The following is a 20,475-nucleotide window of genomic DNA, read 5'->3' on the forward strand; positions in this document are numbered from 1 at the left end:
CAAATTTTATATGTAGGTTCCCCTTGGTCCTTAGCTGTGCAGGGCAACTTTTGAGACTGATTGTTTAAACAACATGGCCGACAGGCAGCCATCTTGGATTTTGATAGAGAAAGTTTGTTATCGCTATTTCTTAAAAAGTACCAGAGGGATCTTTCTCAAATTTTATATACAGGTTCCCATTGGTCCTTAGCTGTGTAGGGCATTTTTGGAGACTGATCGGATAAACAATATGGCCGACAGGCAGCCATCTTGGATTTTGATAGTGTAGGTTTGTTACAGCTATTTCTCCGGAAGAACCAGAGGGATCTTTCTTAAATTTTATATGTAGGTTCCCCTTGGTCCTAGCTGTGCAGGGCAGTTTTGGAGACTGATCGGATAAACAACATGGCCGATAGGCAGCCATCTTGGATTTTGATAGTGAAAGTTTGTTATCGCTATTTCTCGGGAAGTACGGGAGGGATCTTTCTCAAATTTTAAATGTAGGTTCCCCTTGATCTCTCGTTGTGCATGTTATATTTTGAGACTGATCATAAAAACAAAATGGATTAAAAGAAGAACTAAACAGATCTTTTTCATATTGCAATGATTGATTCTATTTCTTTCACTTAATTTAAGTACTGTACAAATAAATATGTGGAATGACAAACTCACTTTGAAGGTCGGCTTTCATACACATCAGTATTAAGTTTAGATCAAAAGTTACCTCAAGGTGCATTTACTGTTAACATGACTCAATCAAACAGATTAGAGGAAAGAAGAGAAAAGATCGAACTTACAAAGAACTAATGAAGAAGGTACAAAGGCCCTGGTGCTCCACACATTTATACAGATTGATTAGCTGGTGTATTTGTATTAGACCTAATAGTGATGTGTATCTCTCTACAGGTTACTAAAGGCCCTGGTGCTCAACACAGTTATACAGATTGCCTGTGGTAACTGCCACTGTCTTGCGTTAACAGACGGTACGAACTTTTAATCTCCTTTGAATATTTATTTGTTCTCATTTGATTAATTCAGTGATGATTTTTTTCTATAATGGTATTTACTGAAAACATTTGTATTTGTAAGTTGCCAGACTGTGTCACCCATGTCACACTAAGTTCACTTGGCGCAGAGTGCCTGTGAGCTTGACTGTGTTTACAGCATGTTGCACCAAAGGTCAAGGTCACTTACTGCAAGAATATACATCTAGGTGTCACAAGGTCATTTCTCCAGCACATCCATTTTGGTCTGATTTCAATGAAATTTCATACAAAGGTTAAGTTCCAGGGTACATTGAACAATTTAACATTTTAGTACTTTGTACCGAAAATCAAAATTACCATTAATATAACTCTCAATAGAAAAAAATATAACCTCGTCTAGTGCCTTCAATTTTGAGTGGTGGGGTGGCCTAGTGGATAGTGCACTGGCTTTTCACCAAGAAGGCCATAGTTCAATATTCTGATTGAACATGAAAAAAGTACAGGGTCACCTGCCCAACCATTTACCGAATGGGTTAACTGTGAGTATTCTGGTTTCATTACAATTTGAAGCCCCCTGTGTGCTACCATATTAAGTACTTTTGAAGTTTGAACTAGTTCACATTTCAACATTTTACATCAAAGGTCAAGGTAACCATTAATATATAGAAAATCGTGTTATTGCTGTAATACCTTCACTTGTGGTGGCATCTCTATTAAACTAGTTTAATGTATGTATATGTTGGGTATGGCCTACATATCTTGTAGACATTTTGTAGTTGATAACAATGTTAATTTCTTTACAAAGATAATGCATAGATTGCAGTCATTCAAGTTTGAAGGCCACCTACCTGGTAACTGACGAAATGTTACTTAAACTGAAAATGTCTTTTCCTCAGATGGACAGGTGTTTTCCTGGGGTGGCAATAGTCATGGACAATTAGGTCAGGGTGCAAAGTGCAGCGCCTTGGACACACCAAAATCTATCACCTGTCTGAGGGGTATACCCATAGCCAAGGTGGTGGCGGGGGGCTTCCATAGCTTTGTACTCACCATGTCCACTGCTGTTTTTGGATGGGGCAAGAACTGGTAAGGTTGTCTTAAAATTTTGAAATTATCAGTATTTCCCAAAATGTTTCTTGAAATAAAAATTCTGCTTATATTTACGCTTTTATAGCACATGTTAGCAAGAACTTGCATCTCATATTAAATATATGCTTTATATGTGTGCAATTTTGATGATATCACTGAGAAAATTTATAACTAGATAAACTGTTTACAGAATTCAGCCCATTAATAGGCATTATGTTGAAAGAAAAATGTCGCACAATATGGTTATATATTTTCTTTATTTCATATTTCAGTTTTGGGCAGTTAGGACTGAATGATGATTCAGGTTGGTATATTATGGAGTGCTGTTTATCCCTTTGTCTGCGTACATCTGTTTGCTGGTGTAATTGTAGGGTACAATCACAGACCAGCTCTTGAGTACACTCTGAAACTCTCTGCAAGTTGAACATTAAATAAAAAGTGTTCTTTTTATTGCTGGAGTATGGTGAGATTTGATTTTCAGCTATAGGTGCTTGATATTTTATGATGCTATTGGTTCTGTAAAGTACAGTTATTAAGTACAGAAATCGAAATATAATACATATATATAAATTTAATATTTATATATAAACAATATGTACCACATTTGTTGTATTTTATTCACTATTAATAGATCAGTGCCATCCGATGTTATGTAAATCATTACGAGGACAAAAAGTGAAGCACATATGTTGTGGGGAGGAACATACCGCTGTTCTAACACAGGTACTTGTCATCTTCACAAATTCATCACTTCCCTTAAGGAATTTCAGTAATAAACATATGGAAAGGAAAAAGAAATGCAGGGTAAATATTTGTTAATATAATTTAAAGAATGGTATAAGGTGCTTTGTATAAGCTTCTATACGGCTATAAAGAATTAAAGTTCATAAACAAATTACCAAGATTTCATCCAAAGTTGTTAAGGAATTGCAGTTCATAGAAAGATACCCCCAATATTGGAGATTGAAAAATTGATGACACATTAGTATTGGGTATCGTCCCTGTTTCTTTCAGCCATTAAGTTGCCCTGTAATGCAAAGGTGATTTCACACCAGGAGAGCTTCCTTCCCAGACCATATCTGATCCACCCCAAATCTATCTCAATAAAGCATGTGTCAGCAAGCATACCACGCGACTACAGTATACACAATGTCAACATACCACCCACCTACAGTATACACAACGTCAACATACCACGCGACTACAGTATACACAACGTCAACATACCACGCAGCTACAGTATACACAACGTCAACACACCACGCAGCTATAGTATACACAATGTCAACATACCACGCGACTACAGTACACACAATGTCAACATACCACGTGACTACAGTATACACGTCAACATACCACACGACTACAGTATACACAACGTCAACATACCACGCAGCTACAGTATACACAACGTCAACATACCACGCAGCTATAGTATACACAATGTCAACATACCACGCGACTACAGTACACACAATGTCAACATACCACGTGACTACAGTATACACGTCAACATACCACACGACTACAGTATACACAACGTCAACATACCACGCAACTACAGTATACACAGCCTCAACATACCACGTGACTACAGTATAAACAACGTCAGCATACCACGTGACTACAGCATACACAACGTCAGCATACCACGTGGCTACAGTATACACAACCTCAACATACCACGCGCCTACAGTATACTCAACGTCAACATACCACGCGACTACAGTACACACAATGTCAACATACCACGTGACTACAGTACACACAACGTCAGCATACCACGTGACTGCAGTATACACAACCTCAACATACCACACAGCTACAGTTTACACAATGCAACATACCACGCGACTACAGTACACACAATGTCAACATACCACGTGACTACCGTATACACAACGTCAACATACCACGAGACTACAGTATACACAACATCAACATACCACGTGACTACAGTATAAACAACGTCAGCATACCACGTGACTACAGCATACACAACGTCAGCATACCACGTGGCTACAGTATACACAACCTCAACATACCACACACCTACAGTTTACACAATGCAACATACCACGTGACTACAGTATGCACAACGTCAACATACCACGCAACTACAGTATACACAGCCTCAACATACCACGTGACTACAGTATGCACAACGTCAACATACCACGCAACTAAAGTACACCCAACGTCAACATACCACGTGCCTACAGTATACACAACGTCAGCATACCCCGTGACTACAGTATACACAACGTCACCATACCACGCGACTACAGTATACACAATGTCAACATACCATGCACCTACAGTAAGCACAACGTCAACACACCATGTGACTACAGTATACACAACGTCAAGAGACCACGTGACTACAGTATACACAACCTCGACATACCACGCACCTACAGTATACACAACCTCAACATACCACACAGCTACAGTTTACACAATGCAACATACCACGTGACTACAGTATACACAACGTCAACATACCACACGACTTCATTATACACAACGTCAACATACCACGCGACTACAGTATACACAACGTCAACATACCACCAGACTACAGTACACACAATGTCAACATACCACGTGACTACAGTATACACAACGTCAACATACCACGTGACTACAGTATACACAACATCAACATACCACGTGACTACAGTATACACAACGTCAACATACCACACGACTACATTATACACAACGTCAACATACCACGCACCTACAGTATACACAACCTCAACATACCACGCGACTACAGTATACACAACCTCAACATACCACGCGACTACAGTATACACAACCTCAACATACCACGCGACTACAGTACACACAACGTCAACATACCACGCGACTACAGTATACACAACGTCAACATACCACGCGACTACAGTACACACAATGTCAACATACCACGTGACTACAGTATACACAACGTCAACATACCACGCGACTACAGTATACACAACGTCAACATACCACGCGACTTCAGTACATACAACGTCAACATACCACGCACCTACAGTATACACAACGTCAACATACCACGCGACTACAGTATACACAACGTCAACATACCACGTGACTACAGTTTACACAACGTCAACATACCACGCGACTACGGTATACACAACTTCAACCTTCAAGGCGAAAAAGCTTCAACCTGTTGCTTTCTTTGGCCCAGCAATTGTTATGCAATTGTCTGACCCTTCTGAACTAGTAAAAGACAAAGAAATTGGATTGAAATTGCAGAAGGCGATGTGTATCTGTCAAGACTACCAAGTGGCATGACGAGAGGTTTTGCCTAAACTTTCAACAATGTTCTGCACATGATTTTTTCTTTTTAACTTTTCCTCCAAGAGGCGCAGTACTAGTACACTACATGGTTGAGTGACTTTTTACGTTGGATGTAGTGTACACTGACCAGGATAGCCGTCTTGACCGAATTCATTTCTTTAGTGCCATCCTTTGATGATAGAATGCAGTTTTTCTTAACCTGCATTTCTTTTTCCCGTCAGTATATATATTTTTAAACATCATTCACTTTCATTCAAAATTAGAACAAGAAAAATAATAATTATCAATATTTTCAATAAGAAGGTAAAATATCATTAAGGTCATTGGAGTGTATTGATAAACGGAAACAGGAAGTACATCCCTAGTTGAAAATCCAATGACGGGAGACAGTATCACAATTTCAGCATATTCTAATGTTTAATATTAAACTGATGCATATTGTATGTTTATTATTGACAGAACAGTGTGTTCTCTCAATATTAAAGTATTTCAAAGCAATCCAGGCATTAATTCAGGTGTTTTTTTTATCAAGGAGTCACATGTGTCCATTTTTCTGTACTTTAGGAACCCAGCTACCTATTTCACTACTGTGATTTTTTTTCAAGAACGATAACTTTTACCTGCAGTTACTATGTGTAGATGGTTTTATTATAAAATGTCAATTTTTATATCGTGTATAGAGAATTCTTTTTACACAATTTCAGCATTTATTAAATTGATATACATTAATGCAATACTAATATATGTCAGTATTATTTTTATTGACATTATTTTGTAAAAATATTGTCTTTCATTTTTTTTTTTTCAAAATTCACTCCTTTTTACATAAATTTCCATTTAAAATCCTTAAAATTCTGACAACCTATATTTTCTTTGTGGCAGAAAATTTTCTTTATTTTAAAACAATATAACTACAAAATTTGAAGAAATTCTACTGAGAAATGGTGACACAATCCTATTACCTTAATACAACAAATCCAATGAAATACCATGAAATAAAATAGGACATAAAAATGCAATTAAATTAACTAGCTTTTGTCATTCACAAGATTCATTCAAAATAGATTTGGTTCCTTCAGGGAAAATAAGTTTATATGGAAACATTTCCAATCCTAACGTGTAGGATAACCATCTTGAATGCTGAATTCTTAATTTTAGATAAAGAAAAATATAAGTAATTTAGAAAAAATAAATAATTCATAACTTGTGATGTGTAATAGATAATTACTCTGTTAAACTAACACTCAATTCATTGTGATATTCTACCTACCAATAGGAAGGTGGTGTGTTTACCTTTGGTGCTGGTGGATATGGACAGCTTGGTCACAACTCCACTGACAATGAAATCCTTCCAAAGAAAGTAGTGGAGCTCATGGGCAGTAAAGTTACACAGATCGCCTGTGGCAGGTACATATTAATACATAGTCGAAGGAACGGCATTGACATAGCCAAATGTTATTACTGTGCAAAAAGAGATGAATACAGGTATCCTACCTGGATAGATCTGTCCCACCCTGGGAAACTTAAAGTCCCTTGGTCTTAACTACAAAATAGTGGAGATCTCCACTCTTTTACTAAGTCGTGGGTTTGAGGACTTTTGTGGGACTTGCAGCAAATCTATGGTTTTTCTCTGGGTTCTCTGATTTTCCTCCATCATCAATACCTAGCTCATTCTTGAATGACCATATCTAATAATGGGGTATGATGCACAAACAAACCAAACTCCACCCTTTAACCTTATACCTCATATACATCTGCTGAGTATGAGAGGACAGCTTCAGAGCTAGGGTCCATTCCTCTCCTGAAGACTTAGTCCCTTGTTAAAATTTTGAAATGATTGAGATTCCCACCCCATATCAATGTATTCAATAACAAGAATAATTGGATTTTGGGTCTGTCCTGTCCTAGCATAGGAGCACTTGAGATCATCCCTACCACAACACAGTGTAAGTACAATTGCTGAGCATATAATTTGGGATATACAGAATACATGATACCAAAATTGCCCCCCGAGTGCGGCCCAAACCTTGGATTTTAGTCACTGGGTCATAACACGGAAATGGATAAAATTTCCACCCTTATACAATTACTTGGCATGAAAAGAGGAATACATATATGCCACCGGGATTGGCCTTGGGGTCTGCCTTACCACTGGGAACACTTTCTTTTGATTGTCACATTGTAACAGTTGAGATACCCACCCAATAACTATAGACATCATTGGTTGGCATGAACAGAGGAATAGAGATATGCCACCAGGATTGGTCTCAGTCTGCCTACACCCTTTGAAACTTAGTCCCCTGGCTCTAACGTCTAGTGGTTTTTATCCTCACCCTATATGAATGCTGAGCATAAATATTTGGATGCAAATGCTTCCAGGATTTGCACTAGTGTCTTATCCAATCCCTGGGAACTTATTTTCAATATTTCTTTTAATAAGAATCTTTGCTGATGATAACCCTCTGGGCCTCTTTTGGTTGGTTAATTTTTCTTCTTCTAGTTTTGTAACTTCTTCAGTGATGCAGCATTTCATATTGTCTGTAATGACTTGATGATCATGTCTTTTCTGTTTTTCTTGATATCATTTTTGTCTCGCCGCCACGAAGTAGTGGAAGGCAGACTAAGTTGTTACTTTTTCGGCAGTGCCAACGTCAACATTAAGTTTTTGCGTTTAAGTTAGTTTCATTGAAAGCATAAGTGCTAGACCAACCAAACTTGGACCATAGATGCACTGATGGTCAAAGTGGGGCACAGGCGAGATATCAATTCCAATGGCTTGTACTCATTTATGAACAATAAAGTTGCAAACAAAACAATCTTTATGCCTTTTGAATAACTGTAATGTGTAATTTCCTCATGTGACATTTCATTCCACATCATTTAAATGAAGATATTCATGAATATTGATGAAATTGTTTGTTACAGACGGCACACATTATCCTATGTACCTAACAGTGGGAGGGTTTATGCCTTTGGCCTGGGAGGGAGTGGACAGCTAGGAGTTGGAGTACCTGGGAATAAAACCACTCCCTTTCTTGTGCAAGGAGCCTTCCTATCAGCCGAGGGAAAATGCTCATCAGATGTGATGGACCACGACCAGCCATTACTTGTCAAGGAATTATATGCTGGTGGTGACCACTGTTTTATAATAGCTGCCTTTCCGTTGGTAACTATTGACATGTCTGAAAGTGTCGATCCCTACTATACATGTTGTTTTATCCTTGTAACAATTCCTGAATATAGAATATAGACCATGTATTAACGGGTTCCTATACATTACCTCAACTTAATTGCATTAAGATGATTAATCCAATTACGATTTTTTTCTTACACCATATGTAAAAAAAATAGTCATTTTTTTGGGGGTTAAATGAGTAATTTACTTAAATAAGTAATTGAGACACTGAGAGCTTCAGAGATTAATGTGTCATGGTGTATATTTATTTTAGAGTGGCGTTAGTCCTGCTGACCAAAGACTACATGACCCGACCACACAGATAGCACGTCTTACTACAGAAATGATAACAAAGATATCAGAACTGGAAGAAGATGAAAAACCTTTAGATTTCTTTGAGTATGTTTCTTTATACTGTAAAAGTGGAAATGTTCTCGTTGTGGAAATGTTCTCAGGAAATGTTTTCATTGTGGAAATGTTCTCATTGTGGAAATGTTCTTGTTGTGGAAATGTTCTCATTGTGGAAATGTTCTCATTGTGGAAATGTTCTCAGGAAATGTTCTCATTGTGGAAATGTTCTCATTGTGGAAATGTTCTCATTGTGGAAATGTTCTCGTTGTGGAAATGTTCTCGTTGTGGAAATGATCTCATTGTGGAAATGTTCTCGTTTTGGAAATGTTCTCATTGTGGAAATGTTCTCTTTTTGGAAATGTTCTCATTGCGGAAATGTTCTCGTTGCGGAAATGTTCTCATTGTGGAAATGTTCTCATTGTGGAAATGTTCTCGTTGTGGAAATGTTCTCGTTGTGGAAATGTTCTCATTGTGGAAATGTTCTCGTTGTGGAAATGTTCTCATTGTGGAAATGTTCTCATTGTGGAAATGTTCTCATTGTGGAAATGTTCTCATTGTGGAAATGTTCTCATTGTGGAAATGTTCTCATTGTGGAAATGTTCTCATTGTGGAAATGTTCTCATTGTGGAAATGTTCTCATTGTGGAAATGTTCTCATTGTGGAAATGTTCTCATTGTGGAAATGTTCTCATTGTGGAAATGTTCTCATTGTGGAAATGTTCTCATTGTGGAAATGTTCTCATTGTGGAAATGTTCTCATTGTGGAAATGTTCTCATTGTGGAAATGTTCTCGTTGTGGAAATGTTCTCATTGTGGAAATGTTCTCGTTGTGGAAATGTTCTCATTGTGGAAATGTTCTCATTGTGGAAATGTTCTCATTGTGGAAATGTTCTCATTGTGGAAATGTTCTCATTGTGGAAATGTTCTCATTGTGGAAATGTTCTCATTGTGGAAATGTTCTCATTGTGGAAATGTTCTCATTGTGGAAATGTTCTCATTGTGGAAATGTTCTCATTGTGGAAATGTTCTCATTGTGGAAATGTTCTCATTGTGGAAATGTTCTCATTGTGGAAATGTTCTCATTGTGGAAATGTTCTCATTGTGGAAATGTTCTCATTGTGGAAATGTTCTCGTTGTGGAAATGTTCTCATTGTGGAAATGTTCTCGTTGTGGAAATGTTCTCATTGTGGAAATGTTCTCATTGTGGAAATGTTCTCATTGTGGAAATGTTCTCATTGTGGAAATGTTCTCATTGTGGAAATGTTCTCATTGTGGAAATGTTCTCATTGTGGAAATGTTCTCTTTGTGGAAATGTTCTCTTTTTGGAAATGTTCTCATTGTGAAAATGTTCTCGTTGTGGAAATGTTCTCGTTTTGGAAATGTTCTCATTGTGGAAATGTTCTCGTTGTGGAAATGTTCTCATTGTGGAAATGTTCTCATTGTGGAAATGTTCTCATTGTGGAAATGTTCTCATTGTGGAAATGTTCTCATTGTGGAAATGTTCTCATTGTGGAAATGTTCTCATTGTGGAAATGTTCTCATTGTGGAAATGTTCTCATTGTGGAAATGTTCTCATTGTGGAAATGTTCTCATTGTGGAAATGTTCTCATTGTGGAAATGTTCTCATTGTGGAAATGTTCTCATTGTGGAAATGTTCTCATTGTGGAAATGTTCTCATTGTGGAAATGTTCTCATTGTGGAAATGTTCTCATTGTGGAAATGTTCTCATTGTGGAAATGTTCTCATTGTGGAAATGTTCTCATTGTGGAAATGTTCTCATTGTGGAAATGTTCTCATTGTGGAAATGTTCTCATTGTGGAAATGTTCTCATTGTGGAAATGTTCTCATTGTGGAAATGTTCTCATTGTGGAAATGTTCTCATTGTGGAAATGTTCTCATTGTGGAAATGTTCTCATTGTGGAAATGTTCTCATTGTGGAAATGTTCTCGTTGTGGAAATGTTCTCATTGTGGAAATGTTCTCATTGTGGAAATGTTCTCATTGTGGAAATGTTCTCATTGTGGAAATGTTCTCGTTGTGGAAATGTTCTCATTGTGGAAATGTTCTCATTGTGGAAATGTTCTCATTGTGGAAATGTTCTCATTGTGGAAATGTTCTCGTTGTGGAAATGTTCTCATTGTGGAAATGTTCTCGTTGTGGAAATGTTCTCATTGTGGAAATGTTCTCAATCTTTGCTATGAGTAAATTAGTGAGAAAATATCCACATGCAAATACATATATATTCTTTTCAGCTCACCTGGTCCAAACGACCATGGTGAGCTTATGCCATACAGCAGTGTCCGTCGTCCGTCAGTCAACTTTTCCTTTAAAATGCTACTAGTCCTGAACGGCCAAGTAGATTTTGACTAAATTTGACTCAATTTGACTCAATTTGACTCAATTTTGTATAAATGGTGGGTCTGGTCCCCCAGGGGCCTGAGGGGCAGGGCCCAATAGGGGAAATATAGCAAATTCTTTAAAATTCTCCTTCTTCTGTAGGAATGAAAGGATTTGGTCCATATTTGGTGTGGAGCATCCTTGGGTTAAGGAGAACCAATTTTTTATAAATGGTGGGTCTTGCCCCCCCCCCCCCCTGGGGGCTGAGGAGCAGGGCCCAATAGGGGAAATATAGCAAATTCTTTAAAATCCTCCTTCTTCTGTAGGAATGAAAGGATTTGGTCCATTTTTGGTCTGAAGCATTCTTGGGTGAAGGGGAACCAATTTTGTATAAACCGTGGGTCTGGCCCCCAAGGAGCCTGAGGGGCAGGGCCCTATAGAGGAAACAGCAAATTATTGTTTAAAATCCTTCCTCTTCTGTAGGAATGAAAGGATTTGGTCCATATTTGGTGTGGAGCATCCTTGGGTTAAGGAGAACCAATTTTGTATAAATGGTGGGTCTTGCCCCCCCCCCCCCCTGGGGGCTGAGGAGCAGGGCCCAATAGGGGAAATATAGCAAATTCTTTAAAATCCTTCTTCTTCTGTAGGATTGAAAGGATTTGTTCCATATTTAGTCAGAAGCATCCTTGGGTGAAGGGAAACCAATTTTGTATAAACCGTGGGTCTGGCCCCCCAGGGGCTGAGTGGCAGGGCCCAATAGGGGAAACATAGCAAATTATTCTTTTAAATCCTTCTTCTTCTGTAGGAATGAAAGGATTTGGTCCATATTTTGTGTGGAGCATCCTTTGGTAAAGGGGAACCAATTTTGTATAAACAGTGGGTGTGGCCCCCCTTGGACCTGAGGGATGGGGCCCAATAGGGGAAATAGAGGTAAAACCCTTTTGAAATCCTTCTTCTACCATAGGGATTAAGGGAATTCATTCTAATTTAGTCTGAAGCATCCTTGCGCAAAAGGGACTCAATTTCGTATGAACAGCAAGTGTGGCCCCTCTTGGGGCAGAAGGGAGGGGCCCAATGGGGGAAACATAGCAAATTCTTTAAAATCCTCCTTCTTCTGTAGGAATGACAGGAGGATTTTGTCAAAATTTGGTATGAAGCATCCTTTGGTGAAGGGGAACCAATTTTGTATTATCAGTGGGTATGACCCCCCTAGAGGCATAGGGGTGGGGCTCTGTTTGAAGTTTGTTCTCGCTATATCTCAAGGATTGGATGGATCTTTCTGAAATTTCATATGTACTTACAGCACCTACCATTGAGTGTTATATCTTTACTTCATACCAATTATTTTAAACATATTCAGGTGAGCGATACTGGCCCTCTGGGCCTCTTGTTATTAATTAGAAATATAGGATATAATATAGATTTGTGAACCACTGCCAATGCTAAATTATCACACAGAGAGTCACATTGCGAACATTTACACGCGAAAATTCCATTTTTACAGCATGCTAATTTTATATTAATTTTGCTTTATTTTGATTTCAAACAGTTAAATTTGCAATAATGTAAGAAACCATCCCAAAAACATTCCAAGAATCTGCTTAAAAATAGGAGCTCTAAGAGCTGTTTTTCCTGTTCAGCAGGGTTTTCCTGTTCAGCAGGGTTTTCCTGTTCAGCAGGGTTTTCCTGCTCAGCAGGGTGTTCATGCTCAGCAGGGTTTTCCTGCTCAGCAGGGTATTCCTGTTCAGCAGGGTTTTCCTGTTCAGCAGGGTATTCCTGTTCAGCAGGGTTTTCCTGTTCAGCAGGGTTTTCCTGTTCAGCAGGGTTTTCCTGCTCAGCAGGGTGTTCCTGTTCAGCAGGGTTTTCCTGCTCAGCAGGGTGTTCATGCTCAGCAGGGTTTTCCTGTTCAGCAGGGTGTTCATGCTCAGCAGGGTTTTCCTGTTCAGCAGGGTGTTCATGCTCAGCAGGGTTTTCCTGTGTTGGGATTATCTGTAGTGCAATGGTGTGTTAATTGCTTTCACAGTAGAGATCATGACAAATGTCTGACATAACTCATGACTATTGGAACATTTTTTTTACATCAGTGAGATAACGTTTTCACACCCTCCAAATTAATACATTCACAGGGAGTTAATTTCCCTGTCAAACGATCTGGACTTTTATTACGGTACTTATCACTTTATCTTTCTGTCTGATCACAGGTCCCTTTCTGAAACTCAGATTCTGAAAATTTGATAGCTTTTGATATGTACCTGTGTGGTGTGAGGTACTTGTGTGATATTATGTACCTATGTGGTGTTATGTACCTGTGTGGTAATATGTACTTGTGTGGTGTTTTGTACCTGTGTGGTTATATGTACCTGTGATATTACAGTTGTGTGACCGCACAATGCACCAAAAACACTGTGCGCACACCGTGCATACATCGTTCATACATCGTCCGCACATCGTCCACACATGGTGCGCACAACTGTGCAATTTAACAATCGTTCGCCCCGTTGTGCGCTTCTCTCTGCACAACTGTGCGATTTGGTACAATTTGTTGATCAATATTATGGAATGAAAAAATTACGAAAGGCTCGTATGCAATACACATGTATGTAATGTACACTGTATATATTTTACTGTAATTCTCTCATCTCTATAATGAAGATTATGTACAATTTTACAATGCATGTAACACAGTATACAGTGACCATTAGACTGTTAAGAATTGGTTTGGCTCCTCAGTAACAGAACAGGTAAATAACAATTAAATGAGTGACCAGAGTTTTACCTGGCCTTTGTCTGACACATAGAGCTGATATGTGGTACCATATGACCATTATGAAAACACAACTGGACGATTTATATTTGTTATTTGCATTCGCTTTGGTCTATAGCTCCCCTTCACCTGGTTTTCACACCTTGGCGAGTTACGTTAGTGCCCAAGGCGGGGGAAAACTACGGTCCTGGTTCAAAGTGACTATGTTTACCTGCGTTGCCGAGACTGTGTTGTAATTTTACATGTGCCGATTAAGGTCCTTTAAACAACACCGAAAACACCATTTCTAAATTTAAGAAAAGTATAGATAGAAAGATAAGCTTATAGATGTAGCTTGAATATAGAAACATACTAAAAAATCAAGTGTATATGTTTAAACAAGAAACGGTATTTATTGTTAAGGCGTTCCTCAATTTACACCAACAGCAATTGTTATCGCACAATGTTCGTCGATCGTCCGCACAAATGTGCGCAAGCAATGATCGTCCTTTTTTTTAATGTTCGCACTTCGTGCACACATCATGCACACACCGTGTGCACACCGCACATCGTGTAACGTTGTGCGATCCCACAACTGTTTGTACCTGTGTGGTGTTATGTAACTGTGTGGGGATAGGTACCTGTGTGGTATTATGTATATGTGCGGTGTTTTGTACCTGTGTGGTTATATGTACCTGTGATATTGTGTACTTGTGTGGTGTTATGTACCTGTGTGGTATTATGTACCTGTGTGGTATTATGTACCTGTCATAGTATGTACTTATGTGGTGTTATGTACCTGTGTGGGGATAAGTACCTATGTGGTATTATGTATCTATGTGGTGTTATGTACCTGTGTGGTGATATGTACTTGTGTGGTGTTTTGTACCTGTGTGGTTATATGTACCTGTGTGGTGTAATGTACCTATGTGATATTATGTATCTGTGTGATATGTACCTATGTGGTAATATGTACCTGTGATATTAGGTATCTATGTGATGGTATGTACCTGTGTGGTTATATGTACTTGTGTGGTGATATGTACCTCTGTTGTGTTATGTACCTGTGTGATATAATGTACCTATGTGATATTATGTATCTGTATGGTGATATGTACCTGTGCTATTATGTACCTGTGTGATATTATGTACCTGTGTGGTAATATGTATCTGTGTGATGGTATGTACCTGATGGTGTTAGGTACCTGTGTGATGTTATGTACCTGTGTGATGGTATGTACCTGATGATGTTAGGTACATGTGTGGTGTTATATACATGTATGGTGTTATGTACCTGTGTGGTGTTATGTACCTGTGTGATGGTATGTACCTGTGTGGTGATATGTATCTGTGTGATGGTATGTACATGTGTGATGGTATGCACCTGTGTGGTGTTATGTACCTGTGTGATGGTATGCACTTGTGTGGTTATATGTACCTGTGTGTTATTATGTACTTGTGTGGTGATATGTACCTGTGTTGTGTTATGTACCTGTGTGATGGTATGTACCTGTGTGGTGATATGTACCTGTGTGTTATTATGTACTTGTGTGGTGTTATGTACCTGTGTGGTTATATGTACCTGAGTGATGTAATTCACCTGATAGTGTTAGGTACCTGTATGATGTTAAGTACTTGGGTTGGTGATATGAACGTGTGTGGTGTTATGTACCTGTGTGGTGATATGTACCTGTGTGATATAATGTACCTGTGTGTTGTTATGTACTTGTGTGGTGTGAGGTACATGTGTGGTTATATGTACATGTGTGTTGTAATTCACCTGATGGTGTTAGTTACCTGTGTGATGTTAAGTACCTGGGTTGGTGATATGTACCTGTGTGGTGTTATGTACCTATGTGATATTATGTACCTGTGATATTATGTATCTGTGTGATATAATGTACCTGTGTGGTGATATGTACTTGTGTGGTGTGAGGTACATGTGTGGTTATGTGTACCTGTGTGATGTAATTCACCTCATGGTGTTAGTTACCTGTGTGATGTTAAGTACCTGGGTTGGTGATATGTACCTGTGTGGTGTTATGTACCTATGTGATATTATGTACCTGTGATATTATGTATCTGTGTGATATAATGTACCTGTGTGGTGATATGTACTTGTGTGATATAATGTACCTGTGTGGTGTTATGTACCTGTGTGGTGTGAGGTACTTGTGTGATATTATGTATCTGTGTGTTATAATGTACCTGTGTGTTATGTACTTGTGTGGTGTGAGGTACATGTGGGGTTATATGTACCTGTGTGGTGATATGTGCTTGTGTGATATAATGTACCTGTGTGTTGTTATGTACTTGTGTGGTGTGAGTTACATGTGTGGTTATATGTACATGTGTGTTGTAATTCGCCTGATGGTGTTAGTTACCTGTGTGATGTTAAGTACCTGGGTTGGTGATATGTACCTGTGTGGTGTTATGTTCCTATGTGATATTATGTACCTGGGGGATTATGTATCTGTGTGATATAATGTACCTGTGTGGTGTTATGTACCTGTGTGGTGTGAGGTACTTGTGTGATATTATGTACCTTTGTGGTGTGATGTACCTGTGTGATATTATGTACCTATGTGGCGTTATGTACCTGTGTGGTGTGATGTACTTGTGGTGTTAAGTAGATGTGTAAAGAACACTATTTTGCTTTTATTTTCATTTTCTATATCAATGCATATGTTTTAATATTTCATTTTGTTTTTTGATTACAGTGAAGTGGAAAAAGTATTTTCTACAGCATCTTGTTTAAATGCATCATTCCTGTTAGAGTGAGTATATTTAATAGTCCTTACAAGTTCAATCTTTTAAAACTGGTAATACTACAGGAAGATCAATCAGATTATAATCTGCACCATTGCCTCCCCTGATAATACAAACATTCCTGTAACTGCAACAGTAACACATGTGGTGTAACATACACTGTATCTATGTATCTTGTGTAGATACATAACCAATATGGTTATATATATATATCTGGTTTAGAGACTTGATCACTTAAGTTATATAAACCTGAAACTTACGTTACCGGTATAATGCCCAGATCTGACAGGAGTGTTTAAGCTAGACTACAGTGCGGAAGTTTGCCATTGTGTATAGAGACTGGCCACTATAGTAAACCTGCAATACAGTTATGTGATAGACATTGTATAAATTAAATGTTTTAACTCTAACTCTGTTGAATCAGAAATTCATTTTTTAAGGTGATTGTGATTATTATAATGAAATCAGGGAACCTCTTTTTAGCTCATGCCATACCGTGGCGTCCGTCAACAATTTCTTTAAACGACTTCTTCTTCTTAACCACTGATTGGAATTTAACTACATTTGACTGGAAGCATCCCTAGGTGGTGGGGAATCAAAATTGTACAAATGGTGGGGCTGACCCCCTAGGGGGCTGAGGGGCGGGGCGGGGCAAAAAGGGGGCAATTTGGCTAGATTGCTATAAACGACTTCTTCTGTAGAACTATGCAATGGATATCGATCATATTTGGTCTGAAGCATTCATGGGAGGCAGGGATTCAAAATTGTACAAATGGTTGGGCTGACCCCCCGGGCTAAGGGGTGGGGCCAAAAAAAGTTTATTGCCTGGAAATGGTTGAGATCCCCACCATATAACCACATATACAATTGCTGAGTATAAAGAGAAGAATGCACATTTGCTTCCAGGATGGCCCTAAGGTCTGGCCCCACCCTTGGAAACATAGTCCTTGGGCCTTAACTTTAAAACGGCTGAGATCCGCACCCCAAAACTATATATACAAATGCTGGGCATAAAGAGACGAATGCAGTCACGATATTAGAATAGACCCTGGGGTCTGACCGAACCCCTAGGGACCTAGTTTCTTAGTCACAGCTTGGAAACAGTTGAGANCTTCGTCACAGCTTGGAAACAGTTGAGATCCCCACCCTATAACCATATAGACAATTGCCGATTACAAAGAGATGAATGCACATATGCTTCCAGGATGGCCTTGGGGACTGCCCCACCCTTGTAGACTTAACCCCTGGGTCATAACTTTGAAACGGTTGAAATCCCCACCCCAAAACTATATACAAATGCTGGGCAAAAAGAGACAAATGCAGTCATGATATTAGAATTGACCCCAGGGTTTGCCCCTCCCTTGCAGACTTAACCCCTGGGTCATAACTTTGAAACGGTTGAAATCCCCACCCCAAAACTATATATACAAATGCTGGGCAAATAGAGACAAATGCAGTCATGATATTAGAACTGATCCTGGGGTCTGGCCACAACCGTAGGGACCTAGTTTCTGAGTCACAGCTTGGAAACAGTTGAGATCCCCACCCCATAACCATACATAAAATTGTTGGGCATGAAAAATCGAATACAGATATATATGCTACAAGGATTGGCTTTGGGGTCTGGCATATTCCCTTGGATCTCATTTGGAGAATATTCTGCCATGATTGCTTAGATATCCAGGTGAGCGATACAGGCCCTATGGGCCTCTTGTTATAAAGACTAATGACATGCCTTCATTTTTTGCTTTGCTCAAGTGACCTATTCTAATCCCTTTCCGTTCGTCGGCGTCTGGCGTCCGTCGTGCATACACTTTTTACATTTTCAACTTCTTCTCAAGAACCATTGGATGGATTTTTTTCAAACTTGGTCAGAATCATCCTAGGTAGATGAGGCTACAAAATTGTAAAATTGGGATTCCTACCCCAACTCCTGGGGCGAGGGTGGGGCCCCAATGGGAAAATTAACCAAAATTTCAAAAATCTTCTTCTCCAGACTCAGAGGCACTACAGTCATTTTCTCTGCATGGAAAGAAAGATCATCAGGGGCTTTACTTAAATTGTAAATTTCAGGACCCCCAAATTATCCGTTCTCCCTTGGGGAGGGGGTAAAGTTTACTATAGTTTATATAGGGAAATAACACTTTTGGGTATATAGTTTGACAACTTTTTGTAGGAAATTATTTTTACTTGGTGAGAATTATCCTTGGAGGAAGATGGTTTCAAATTGAAAAATTGAGATTCCTACCCCAACCCATGGGGCCAGGGCGGGGCTCCAAAGGGAAAATTAACCAATATTTTAAAAATCCTCTCCTCCAGACTCAAGAGGTACTACTGTCATTTTCTCTGCATGGAAAGAAAGATTATCAGGGGCTATACTTAAATTGTAAATTTCAGGACCCCCGAGCTATCCATTCCCCCTTGGGGAGGGGGTTAAATTTACTATAGTTTATATAGGGAAATAACACTTTTGGGTATATTTTATCCATTTTCAGCCGAAAAATACTCAAACTTAGTTAGAATCATCTTTGGTGAATGAGGGTATTACATTGTAAAATTGGGATTCCTGCCCCATCCCCAGGGGCTAGGGAGGGGCCCCAAATGGAACATTTACCAATATTTTCAAATTCTTATCCTTTGATGACATGCTAAGTATTGTATTTCACTTAGTTTGCATGCTGATTTCCTCATCACATCTAAACAATAAAATAAAGCTACCATTACCTATGATATAACTCAGGAGGTGACCGCTAAGGCCCTTGGGCCTCTTGTTTAGATATGAGTTCGAAAGATAAGTTTATCTTTTTAATGAATGAGGCATCTCTGTGGTGTTGTATAGCTAGAGTAAATTTGTATGCATAAGGATGCATAAAAAAATATGTATACTCTCTTTCAAACTTTCACTGTCTCCATACGCTAACACTTAGTAAGTCATATTAGCCATCACACACACTAAACTGTATGGCAAAACCACTACGTGTACATGTAGAATATGTGTCAGATATGGGACGTGTTGAGCTACTTGATAATTCTATTTTTTCAATACTTTTCATAGATTAAAGCATTCTTGTCATGGACCCTTTTTATGTTGAGCCAACTTTTCTTTAATCATTTCATTTTTGTCCGAAACAGAAGCCGTAGTTATCGGCAGCATGCGTCATTTTTACAACGTAAACAAATGTTTCTTCCCCTGTTTTCAATAAGTATTCTGATTCTATCTGAAGTCGAAGATTAATTCTTTATAGAGAAACGGTTGTTACATGATCATACATTCTAATTCAACAACATATGAAAACATGAACTGTTGAAATATTACGATTTAAAAAAAAAATGTTACGCGATCCTATTTACTAGAAGTAGGTTCTCCTTCCTCAGTTATTCATCCTGGCCCGTCATTTTGACATTTTTAATCTATAGCTGCGATAATGTAGCTTTCTGACGACGAGAGATTTTTTTTATATATTGCGTCGTTGCGCCAGAGGAAGCTGGGTATTCCTATTAGCACGGAATTATCTAAGTCCGTGATATTAGTACTAATTTAAATCTTGTATGTAAAAACAAACAAAAAATCGTTTAATTCAGCAATATGATTAAATCATACCATTTTACTGAACCCGGTAATATTATAAATTATGTAAATCTAAAAGCGCACGTATCTCATTTGACCCCGATCACGAGTACCGACAGAGACAGAATACGCCGTGGCTATCACAACAGTTAACCCTTGGAG

The 20,475-nt window shown here is 38.6% G+C and overlaps 1 protein-coding gene across 1 annotated transcript in view; it reads left to right on the forward strand.

The window, feature by feature from the left end:
• Positions 1–20,475, forward strand: part of LOC110464681 (probable E3 ubiquitin-protein ligase HERC4) — an 82,599-nt gene that overhangs the window by 6,156 nt on the left and 55,968 nt on the right. Inside the window, exons 4-11 of the mRNA XM_021520020.1 lie at positions 886–962; positions 1,862–2,051; positions 2,327–2,358; positions 2,686–2,777; positions 6,649–6,779; positions 8,298–8,538; positions 8,822–8,946; positions 16,697–16,753. Of these exons, the coding sequence (XP_021375695.1) occupies positions 886–962; positions 1,862–2,051; positions 2,327–2,358; positions 2,686–2,777; positions 6,649–6,779; positions 8,298–8,538; positions 8,822–8,946; positions 16,697–16,753 (945 nt within the window). The remainder of the gene's footprint in view (positions 1–885; positions 963–1,861; positions 2,052–2,326; positions 2,359–2,685; positions 2,778–6,648; positions 6,780–8,297; positions 8,539–8,821; positions 8,947–16,696; positions 16,754–20,475) is intronic.

Source organism: Mizuhopecten yessoensis, unplaced genomic scaffold (genome assembly GCF_002113885.1).
Source record: "Mizuhopecten yessoensis strain PY_sf001 unplaced genomic scaffold, ASM211388v2 scaffold11021, whole genome shotgun sequence".
Classification (NCBI taxonomy): Eukaryota; Metazoa; Mollusca; class Bivalvia; order Pectinida; family Pectinidae; genus Mizuhopecten; species Mizuhopecten yessoensis.